This window comes from Ictalurus furcatus, chromosome 1 (genome assembly GCF_023375685.1).
Source record: "Ictalurus furcatus strain D&B chromosome 1, Billie_1.0, whole genome shotgun sequence".
NCBI lineage: Eukaryota > Metazoa > Chordata > Actinopteri > Siluriformes > Ictaluridae > Ictalurus > Ictalurus furcatus.
The window spans coordinates 29891538-29904194 of record NC_071255.1 but is presented as its reverse complement, the minus strand read 5'-3'; the positions used below and the strand labels follow the sequence as shown (position 1 = coordinate 29904194).

The 12657-nt window shown below is 37.9% G+C and overlaps 1 protein-coding gene across 4 annotated transcripts in view; it reads right to left on the bottom strand.

Moving 5' to 3' along the window:
* The window catches only part of LOC128614479 (piezo-type mechanosensitive ion channel component 2), a 140011-nt gene that overhangs the window by 65037 nt on the left and 62317 nt on the right, over positions 1-12657 (bottom strand). For all 4 annotated transcript variants that reach the window (XM_053635814.1, XM_053635786.1, XM_053635804.1 and 1 more), the window contains one exon: positions 8461-8620. In XM_053635814.1, the coding sequence (XP_053491789.1) occupies positions 8461-8620 (160 nt within the window). The remainder of the gene's footprint in view (positions 1-8460; positions 8621-12657) is intronic.

Genomic DNA, 12657 nt, shown 5'->3' with positions numbered 1-12657 from the left:
TTGCCTTTGTTTTTATCTTAGATTTTGTTTTAATTTCTGAAACAATTTAGTATGAGATATACACAAAAACAGAAGCAATCAGGATGGGACAAATACTTTTTCACAGCACTGTATGTACTACTGGTTCATTAACACATCGTTCACATCAATGTCAATGTAAAGATGTAAAAAAAATCATTGTAAATACAGCCACTAAATGTGTTTACATGATATTCCTTTGCGGAGGCTACTTCACGTCATAGGTGCATGGCAACACCACAAAACAATGCTTTCTGAACTTCCTAAAATGTTGCCTAATTGAAAATGCCTAATTAAATCTGAATCACGTGTGCTGTCCATGGTGCTAAAATTAAGTGACCAAACAATCAAAATAATTGATAAAACACATTTTACAGAAGAACAGGACATTTCTGAGTAAACAGGCCATACAGTGGAATTTGGTTTTAATTTTCTTTGTGCCGCACCTCATTAACATCCTTAGACTACACATGCAGACAAAACACTTCTATGTAAAAAAAAAAAAAAAAAAGTGAGTGAAAAAGAGTGATAGACAGACACAGACAGGAGAAAAAGAAAGAGCCCATAATACGGAATAGTGAGTAAAAGTTTAAATAGTGTATGATGGTGTGTTTATGGCTGTATGTGTCTGTTTGTGATCAGTAGTTATTCTGATTCAGCACTTCAGTTTGGCATCTGACATTATTCTGACAGCATGAAGAAACTTAGCATGAGAAAGAGCTGAAGAGAGAGAGGAGGCAACATACAGAGAGAAAGAGAGGAAGAGTGGGAGGGAGGAAGAGAAAGACAAAAAGAGAAGGATGGTAATTTAAACACTGTCGCAGCCACCGAAAACACAACATCAGCTAATATGTTCCAGATGTGGCCTCCTTTCCAGTCCCACACACACACACACACACACACACACACCATTCATTTACACACCTACACAAGCACACAAGAAGTAGAACACTGGAATGCACATTCATTGTTAATGGCAGTGAAACACTGAGGTGAGGAAGTGTAGCCGCAGTGCACACGTAGCTTTGTGTAGCTATATAAATATTGTACCAGGATTAATGTTGCATTCACCAAAATTCCCTCAAGTTTATACAGCACCCACTTCACTGGCAGGATGTCTTGATTGTGCACTACGCCAGTTCTTCAGCATTAAATTGAAATACTTCATACTCCCTCCTGACAGAGTGTGAATTTACAGAGTTCAGAGTTGAGTTACATGCACACGCTGAGGTGTTGATACCAAAATCGTGCACGTCAGTATTTAGACTTCACATAGGCATAACTAAGGCTTTTTATGCTGCATGGATAGCGTGAGGTTTGTGTAATGGAGTGAAGTTTGCTTAAAACAGAGGTGTGTCTCATGGACATAAAACCATTTTTCTTACATGATGGCAGCATGTGTGAGGAGTCCAGCACCACGGTCTGATAATTTGATATAACCACAATATGTCAATGTTTTGGGCTGTGAATACATGAATTTCTTATGGAATGCCATATAAGAGCAATAGCGAATATGCCACTATTCATTGAATAATAATATTGTCCTTTTAAAGGCCACAAAAATAGTTTATTTTGCATTAAAGTGATCAGAAGAGACAGCATCTTAATCAGAGACACTGCTTGTCTCGAGGAACAAATTCCTTAAAGCAAAAAGTTTGAAACTTTTACAGGAGAGAATTGATTTAACAAATATTTAAGCAATATTTTATTTATTCAACACCTCAAACTAGCAAATTAAACAGAGTGACACAATATCCTTCACACTTGACCTTGATTTAGTATCTGAGAGCCACATTACATGGTACGCACAATCAATGTTTTAAACAGAATATGAAAAAAATAAAATAATAATTAATATTTAATTAAAACTGTAAATAAAATAAATATTTTTCACAGCCTGTTCAGTCACATGCTGCAACTCCCAACCTTTCTTAAGCAGTATCACATGAACAAGAGTGCTCTTGTACTGAATATCAGTACTAATATTCACCACAACAGCTTGATTGCAAGGGTAATATTGCTTTTATTCAACAGATCTATAAACTATAGGAAAGGAATATTGAGTGACGGACAGTTCGGACACAATATGGCCAAATATCTCGTTTATTTTTGCTCTGTCAATGAAAGTAGTTACTACTGTTTATACTGCAATTAACAGAAAAGATAACCTATCAACCTTTTCAGTCTGCACCTTCTATACCCTTATTCAATAATAAAGGCAAGTGTTTGTTTTTGTGATTGGTCAGCCATAGGAGGGGTGCACTCTCAGTGAGAGTCCCAAGCCTGGAAAATGCATCCATCAGGAAGGGCATCCGGCATAAAAGTTGTACCAGAACTAAATATGTTGATTGGTGATCTGCTGTGGTGACCCCGAATGAGAGTAGCCGAAAGATGGAGAAACAAAAAGGAAAGTGTTTGTGTTTAAATGCAGTGGTCTAGACACTATTAAACAATCTCTCAAACTCTACGCAAGAAAAATCTGACCACCTCAGAGACAACAGCAAATGTAATAATCTGAATGGATCACCCCAATTTTAAACATGTGCGTAAGCCAACTCTGAAAACAAACAAAGTTCTGCATGTAAACACTGATGTAACTTTTGAACTTAATCTGCTAACTTTGAATACAGCCCATAATGATTAAGGACTCAGCATTTGTCAATAATGAATAAAGCATTTATACGTTAATTTAACCCTTTAAACTTACATTCCTCACACTCACAGCTTTCCTATTACTATCATTTTAGCTAATGAGTCATTTATATTAGATGCTGAATAATATGCTTTAAGATGAATAACTGAATTGGATCATGTACCTATTAGGGATTAAAATACTAAAATCGAATACATTTTTCACTCATGCTGTGTATATTAAAGTATACTGTACATTTTCAATAAACTGGCCGGTTTATCATGGCTTAAAGAATGTCTTTTAAAGACATTCTTTAGAATCATGGCTTAAATGTCTTTCTTGTGGCAAAATTTTCTTCTGGTTAATTAATGGAAGCCAAATTGTCTGTTTGAGGGTCCTGCTGCCAAGTTACACATTTGTAAGTAATAACAGTGACCGGGCCTATCATAATTAGATAATACAGACTTTTATGGAAAACAACTGAGTTTAATGGCTCTGTATGCACATTTATGAATGCACAAGTATAAAAGACACCCTACATGTTTAAGATACATTCTGTCTTAGATGTTTAGTTTCATGTCACCTGCAACTGTGAGCAATAAGAGCAAATATTCAGATTACAGGAATATATATATATATATATATATATATATATATATATATATATATATATATATATATATATATATATATATATGTCAGTAAGTAACATATTACACAATAGATTTTTAATTCCAGAAAAAAAGTATCATTGAGATTATCTTGGACAAGTAAAAGGAGCTAAAGTTGGCTGAAAGTGAAAAGCGTCCAAGATACTAACTGTGTACCCTAAAGAATAAATGCAGTTTTAATGGCAAAGGGAGTCACACCAAATATTAAATCGATTTAGTTAACATTTAATGCAGTACTGATATTTGGAAACTTCATTTACTTTCTTTTTTATTTTTTTTTAAAGCATTTTCACAACCAGTTGGATAAACATGCAACTAAACTTCATTTAGTCTACAGATGAATAATAATAACTTTTTCAAGATTATAGCATAAGTCAATTCACCTTGGCCTATCACTGCACATTTCAAAATGATCTGGATGACTGAAAAGTTTCATGATTAAAACCATGCAAGACAGTTTACAGTTACTGTTACAGTTACTGGTGTGTGCTCAAAGAATGTCAGCTTTCTTAAAGCCATGTGAAAATCTCCATCGCATCCTGTCTGTAAAACTATTATGCATCCATGGTGGTTTAAGTATACAGGCAACTTACTACCATTTTAAATCCCTCAGTCTATTCCATAACCTGGACAGCTGAAGAATGGAAAAAGACCCAATCGTTAAATGCCCACTGTAGCCCTAGATTTTGGCTGTCAAGAGTAGAACCTGATATGATCTTCTGCTGTTGTAGCTGAGCCGCCTCAAGGTTTGGTGTGTTGGATATTCTGAGATGCTTTTCTGCTTAATAGGTTTGTAAAGACTGGTTATTTGAGGTACCATAGATATCCTGTCAGCACAAACCAGCCTGGCCGTTCTCCTCTGATCTCTCATTAACAAGGATTGTCTGATTTTCTGAAGCTTAACTGAAGCTCTTCGCCTGTATTTGCATCACTTTATACATTGTGCTGCTGCCACAGGATTGGATACCTGCATAAATGAGCAGGGGTACAGTTCCTGTTATGTGTATTTTGTTCAAAAATGTATTTTTGAGCATGAACACGTCTGTGTGACCCAAAATAATAAAATTATTCATCATGAATGCCAGGTTACACATTTCTACTGCTATACAAATACCCATTTGACCAGGACCACAATGACCCAAAACAGAATTAAAATGTGGAGTGCCACCAGGAACCAATGCAGCGATTTCCTGACAGATATTAGGCCAAAGAAAGATGCTAAGTGGCTTCATAGATATAAGACCAGGGTTATTATTGAGCAAGTATTTCCTCTCTAACACAAACAGCCCATCGGTCTGCAGGCTCCACCTGTCCATTTCCCTTCTGACTCCACATCCATCAGTCCTCCTGTCAAACAGGCCATTTACCTGAATAAATACTGCCCTGATTGCAAAATAAGACATGGCGGAGGGGAATCATCAAAAATAAACAAATTCCATGCCAAGTAGAAGAGGAATTAGGCCAAGGCAGTGCCGCCAGCACAAACAGGAGCAGGACTGGCAGTCCTCAAGAAACCAAGGCTAGGCAAAAAAGCACGACTGATGCAGTGGTGTTTTTTTCATGTATATACAGGACATTTTAGGGTGTTTGTGTGGTGTTGTTATTTTATATCATGGCACTGTTGAATTCCCAAATATAACTGGTCAGAAAGTGTTGACTGATTTTCTAAAACAGCAGTTCTGATAATATTGCCAGCTTTAATTCAAAGGGATTGGTGGATACTGTATAATTTAAGACTAATAATGAACAGAAGTAAAAATATGTTTTATTTAGCAATTAAAAACCTATGGTCATTGATATGGTGACGTTGTCTTGCAGACCCTTCCACAACATTAAATGCAACTATGAACTGTTTAAAACTACATGTTGCTCACTAATAAAATAAAATGTAATCACTGGCAAATTGCTGTGATTAAAAACAATAAACCTGCTGTTATTGGAAAATAATCAACTCCAGGGTGGTAACAGTAACGGCTCTTAGCATCAGGCTGCATCACACCACCCATTGATGATTATTTTCCCATCATCCCATTGTGTTTTATTCTTTATTTACTAAACATATCTCTATAAAGTATGGACTAAATCTTTTAAATCTAAATCGAATGTAATTTATAGCAATATCAACATCTAAAACAACATGTCTGACCTGGGCATGTTATAAGGATGTCTACAGTGCTTTACTGTAAAAAAAATAAATAAAATAAAAATGCATTTCTCTAACCTTATTCTTAAACATATGAACTCTCCAGGCCAATAATGTCCTTTATTTATTCCATTAAGATTTCTGATATGTTTTCTTTAACCTACATATTTCCTGTTCTTTCTCCACAAAAAGGACCTGTTCCATTATTTTATATGTCACATAAGTAAAGAGCCAGAGCACAAGGCAGAACGACTCTTATGAGAGGAACTGGAGAATCCTAAAATCAATGAGAGGCCCAAGTCCAAACCTGGAACTCAGTGGAAATTGATTCTGTTTAAATATTGACTGTGTTATTGCACAAATTAACTTCTTGTGTGCATGTATATTGAGCGTAAACCTAATTTGTACAGCAAGAGAATGATTCTGACTCTTTGAAGCATTCCAGGAATCTGCAGGGGATTATATGGATCCTGTAGTTGTCATAAAAGTCAAATACAATAGGGAAAATGGATTAGGATAGAGGATAGTAAAAAGAATCATAGAACAGGAAGATAATTAATTCCATGTTATCACCTGTCTTCCAAAACTAGAACTGAAAGGATCACATGCTATAGCCTTTAAACTGCCAGATAATACAGCGTGAGCCTCCGAGTTATAATTCTAATTTGTTAGTAATTTACTTTACTGGCTTTGTTCCAACAAAGTAACCTACCCTAGTGCATTTTAGTTCAAAACTAATTTTGCAAAAATCATTGACATCTTTCAATCTTTCAGCATGAAATGCCATCATAACCACATATGGGTTGCTAATTCTAAATGAACAGACCCTGATGTTTTATGCCTTTTACAAGAGCTTTCTATAATCTCCACATCTCCATCCACATTATCTCTCAATCCACAAGCCTTACCAGATAACCAATAAATGGCACAGAGTGGCAAGAGAAGTTCTCAGCGGCAGGAGGGTTTCCAGGCCGAGGGTCTCTGGCCCATCGTGGGAGGGAAGAACAGCAGCCTTGGGAGAAATTGTGCACTATGAAAATGTCTCTAGTTGGTATTCATCCAGACAGTAATGGGTTCACCTTATTATCCTCTTCATAACTGTGGCTTATAATTTATCGCCGAAGAGACCTTTCTATCTTCCTGAAAATGCGCAGACTCCCTCAGTAAAAGAGTAAGATGTATTATGGGCCTCTGGTTGTGTGTTCCAAGAAAGTATTAATCAACTAGACTCATATAGAACAAAGAGAACAGCTTAGATATGAGTAAGGAATGGGCAACAATCAATGTACAAAGAATGTGCAAGGAAAATTTGTCCTAATTATCAGAGAAGAACATCATGTTCTGGATTATGGCTGGTCAATATGGCATTATAATATGCATGCCACTATTAATTACATCACACTCCACTTTTCTGAGACATCACAGGTATCATTAGTAGAATTTTTATTACACTGACAGACTCTATTAATACTCCCAGAAGTTTATTGGATGCTAAAATCTGTTCCAAATGTTTTACTTACCCTTCTCCCTTCCATGTTAAACAAATTATAATTTATTAGTTAAACAAAAATAATGCATCATGATGCAGCACTACTGCTTTGCTTTGTACAAATAGAAATACCAAAAAAGTGTTAGTAAGGTGTTTTTTAACCACCATGAGCCATCGCAAACTTTGGCATAGATTCTACACTCTATCTCTGGAACTGTAATGGAGCATTGAACACCAATCTTCAAAATATATTTCCCCAATTGTTGTTCTGCTGTCGCTGGTAGAAAGTCTATCACATTGGTCCAAAATCTGACATATGTGTTCAAGTGGGTTGAGATCTGGTAACTGTGGATGTCATACAATAATATTTTCACTTTCACACTCATCAAACCATTCAGTGAGCCCTCGTTCCCTGTGGATGGTCAACCTGGAAGATACCACTTCCATAAGAATAAAAAACATTTCCTTGTATTATTGACTTACAGTAATAAACTATATAGCCAAAAGCATGTGGACACCTGACCATCACACCCATATGTGGTTCTTACCCAAGCTGTTGCCACAAAGTTGTAAATACACAATTATCTAAAATGTCTTTGCATGCTGTAGCTTTAAGATTTTCTTTCAATGAAACCCAGAGGTCCAAACCTGTTCCAGCATGACAATGGCCCTGTGAACAATGTGAGGTCCAAAGACATAGTTTACCAATGCTGGAGTGGAAGACACTCAAGTGTCTTGCACAGAGCCCTGACCTCAACCCCACTGAACACCTTCGGGATGAACTGGAACTCCGACTGCACCCCAGGCCACTTCACCCAAAATCAGTGCCTGACCTCTTGTGCTTTTGTGGCTAAATGAGCAGAAATGCCCACAGCCATACTCCAGAATCCAGTGAAAAGCCTTCCCAGAAGAGTGGAGACTGTTGTACGGGGGAACAACTCAATATTAAATTTGTCCGTGGTTTTGGAATAGGACGCTCAATATGCAGGTGTCCACATACTTTTGGCCATATCGTGTACCTCCTTTTAAGATTACAAGTACCATACCAGCAACATGCTTCTCACAGCATAACAGAGCCACCGGTTTTCCTTTTATTTGACACCAAATGTTTTTTTTGTTGCTGATTTTGTCTTCTCCAAAGACATGGGCTGTAGGCTGATTTTCATTTCCAAATTGTCTGTAGTGTGTGAAGGAACGTGTGCGCTATTGTGCCCTATGATGGGTTGGCACCCTGTCCAGGGTGTCCCCCACCTTGTGGTGGGACAGTCTCACCGCAACCCTGTATATGATAAGCGGTACATGGATGGATGGATGGATGATATGTCCATATTTCCCATCCCTAAATGAGATCAAAATGCTTCATTGAAGGTATGGCCTTCTTGAGAATATGATAATAATCTTGATGATTTATATTATCAGACTGACTGATAAGTGTATGACAATATAACAAACCTTCTTTAGAAAACCTCAAAAGTTCTTCAGAGCATCAAGTGTTGTGTAAACTCACCTGGTTTCCCATGTCAAAGTCAGTGCTATGCTGCACGACGTCTTTCCCTGGAGGTTTTTCCAGACTGCGACACAGGAGCCACGTGACTAGACCAGCAATGAACATGCCAATGTCTGGGATGAAAACACGGATGCCATTACCTGCATCTGCCCCGCGAACACTGTAAAGAAACACATAAAAATATTAGAAAGACTGTTTGCAAGCTGGAACTAATGGTGTTCAACATCACCTTGATTGTTCTTGGTGTTGCTCCAGTGTGCCTGCACAGTTCTTTAAGTCCATACTGACCTATTCAGTTATTTATGACTTTTTGCCAGTATGGTTCATTTGCCAACTTCATAAATCATGCTGCATCTTTCTATTAACCAAATCTACTTGCCATGATATGGCACCCTTGGAGCAGATAGGGTTAAGGGCCTTGTTTAAGGGACCAACAGTGGTAGCTTGGCATTTCTGGAGCTTGAACCCCTAACCTTCTAATCAGTAACCCAGTAACTGCTGAGTCACCACTGCCTTTAAATGTGAGTTATCAGAAGTGGGATTCAAATCCACACCCCCAGGGGAGACTGCAACCTAAACGCAGCACCTCTCAGACATCCTGACAGCTGATCAGATAGACCCAGTTAATACTCAGCCATCCTGACATAATCTTAATATGTGTCTAAAATACTTATAGGCATGTACTTATAGGCAACTACAAACCATCCAGTTCACAGTCAGTTATTTCAGGCATTTTCAGGCACTCTGGTCAACCTAGTAGTCAAAACTCTATAAAATATATTATCTAAGAACACTGTAATTAGAAAAGACACATTTGAATCCCCAAACCTGTGCTTGAGTCAAATTATCTTTATCTTTCAAAATATGGTATTTAGGGCAACAATGAGCTGGGGTGCACAAAAATGTCCTGAGCCACAATAAAGGCCTGCAATTGCCAGTGTCCTCAGTTAATGCACTAGCCCGTCTGGTTCTCATTTCCATGCTCAAGCAAACTACAGCCTTTCGTGGTTCTCTTGGCACAAGTTCCCTGGCTCGCAAGCAATCCTTTCAATACCCAGATCAGACTTTCTTTACCGAGCTGCACGTTTCTGTCCCGAAAACTGAAACTCCGCTTGTTTCATCCTTGCCCAGTTAAGGCATCACTCAGCTGCCATTCTGCAAGGCAGGCAAAACAAGCTTTATGTAGACAAGGTTAGGTTATATGGCATTAAGAGTTGAAGGTCTTTTGGTAAACTGGAGTGCATTACCACACTGATGGCTGCCCAGAGACCCATAAACCACAGTCATACATTGACTCAACAGTCTGCAACACCATCTCACAATACAGTGGGAACAAGTTTCACTGTAGCTACGTCTCATGCTGAAATATACCAGGACAAACAAAAGATTGATTCCCATTCCTTCTGAATCATATCGTTTGTCAATTACCGCACGTGTTCTCATCAGTCACTCTATAATTCACAAATAGCCCAACAAGAAAAAGAAAAACAGCTCAAATAGCAAGATAAGCAGCCAAGTGGCCCTTCACCAGGAAATCAGCTTGCACCTTGTTGATGTTGGGTTTCATACAACCCTAAACAAATGTTTGGATACACATGCGACTTGCTCCACATGAAATCCGGCTTTCAAAGAGAAATGTCGGCGACTATGCAGCCTCTTTGAAGTCTACCGTGTTTGCTTAATAAAATTTAATAAGCGACAGACGGCACTAGTTGATGCGAGGGTTTTGAGATTTGCTTCATCCAGTGCAGAGTCGTTCCAAAGGCGCCTCCCTGTACCTAAACAGTTTGCACTGCTACTTAAGGCCACCTTTCATCTCAGCACGCTAGTAAAGAGAAAAGCGTGAGCTGGCAAAACAAAGGTCCTACAGATGGCACTGATTTGGGAATAAGACAGTGTGGTGAATTAACTAGGCAACTTTGGCCTGTAAAGAGAATTAAAGGGAGCCGCTATCAAAGCTCACAGTGAAAGCACCAATTTGAAGAGACACCCAGAATATTGTTGGCTGCACACATACATCTGTGACTTTGGTTCGCTTTTAGAAGTCGCAGAGTGCTTTTAATTCTTGTATTTATTCAGAGGTTGGAGTCTCACTTGTGCTGGGGTTGAGTTACTCTTTGATGAGTGTGGGTTGGATGCTGGGTGGGGGCGAACAGTCATTAGCTGGCACTGCGGCCAGAACATCAGCAGGGGATAATGGACAGGCTGGAGGATCTACGGGCCATCACGTCGGCCGATAATACCTCCATCTCCACAGGAGGCACATAAAAGGATCCAGGACTCAAATACCACAAAACCTGAGCTTTCAGCAAGGCCAAGATGAAATTGTTTATAGAGAAGTTATGCTTCCATCTTCATATATAGAATCTGCTTAAAAGCTCATCGTACGTTATTTTAATATCGGAGGTTTGTGCATGCATATGTTCTCAAACTAAACAATGATTAACAGTTTCATAAGAGAATAAAACATTTTAGCTTGAAATGTATTATTATTTGTACTTCACTTCAGCTACTTTACAAATGCTAACCCCCAAACTATAATAAGCAACTACATTGAATCAGGACTATTGTAAATTAAAAAGTCCTTAATACAAAATACAACCGAGTGCAAAAGTTTACATCACCTTGGTTTCTGAGTCAAACACAGTGCATCTATTTTGCAATTTACCTTACAACACACAATTTTATATTTATTTAGTTGTTATTTATTTAAACACAGCATACAGTCTTAATATCGGAGCGATTAAGTCAGCAGTTATGTTTATTCGCATGCTCAAAAGTTTGCATACCCCTGTTGACATTCTATAATTAACTTTCTTAAATGTCCCTCATTAAGGTATCTAATAATTAAAATGTTTTACTTTGTAAAGTCTTATTTAAAGCATGGTAAGTTCTTAAGCTGTTTGTCAATAGGATCAGAACGAAGAAGTCACAAGACCTATAACAATAAATATTGATTTTCACATACACAATATTTTCCATTGTGCATTTATACCACAGAAGAGATTACATGGCCATTATTATATAATGAAATATTTCCATTAATAGGCCAGAGGTGGCTTGGAAAATACTAGAAACTTACAGAGAAAATAGCAGGTCAATATGTTGAGGAAGGCAAGTTTGGTACTAAATGAAATTTAATTTGTAACTAAATTTCAAAGGTCCAGCTGGCTTTCTGGCCACCACGTAATCCAATCTTATCTCTCAGAGAGATCCGCAGTGAGAGTGGCCTATCATCATCATCATCACAGCAATTCTGAGAAGATTGAGCAACTGGACTGATTTTTTTTAAACAATCTACAGACATTTTAACATACCAGAAAATATTAGAACAGTATAATCAGTATGCTGATATAATAATATGACATGAGTGGTGTCTAACTTTCCTGAACTGCTCTAGCCTAGTGAACGTCTGTTGGGTTTTACTTCTAAACAGAGCAGCAAATTTATGAAAAATAAAAAGTATTCCAAGTATTTTTCAAACATCCCTCCAGAGAAGAGCATCTGGACCACACACCGACAAAAAACTGTTCACAGAGATGAGTGCAAATAAGACCCAGTCCTCTAAAATCAGAGATATTTTACTAATGTAATGCCAGGAGGCATCATCTCAACATGCTGATTTGAGAAACCCACCATGTCAGCGTTCTAAACCTAGTGCCAATCTCCTGGCCAAATGGTGACATCTGTTCCAGTTTCCCTCACTAGCATTCTCAGGATCTTCATTTAACGTGTGTCCTGGCTGTACATCTGTACGCTCAAGAGCCAAAAACTTATGAGCAGCCAGTGCATTCTTTGAGGTCAAGGGCCAAAGATTCCACTATGGGTTATTTAGCAGGAGAAATGAATATAGGTGAACGATAGAGAGAAAACACACAGGCAACTTCTGCAGTAGCAGAACTGAGAATGTGAAATAGAAAACATGGTGCGTATCACATGGTGCATAAAATGGCTGTGGATTAACATTCGAAAATGGATTACCTTTGACAAAAATGTCAGTGATAACATTGAAATGTTTTTCAATAATATAGCTTACCTCTTGCTTAATCATTTGCTGAATTAAAGTGGTGCTTTGCCCTAACATTTAACTCCCATGTCCAATCAGTGAGTCCAGACCTCTTCACCTTCGTAACTGCTTACCTTTTAGTTTAAATTTAGTTAGTGAATAATTTATAGTTACAGAATAATGTTTTACGC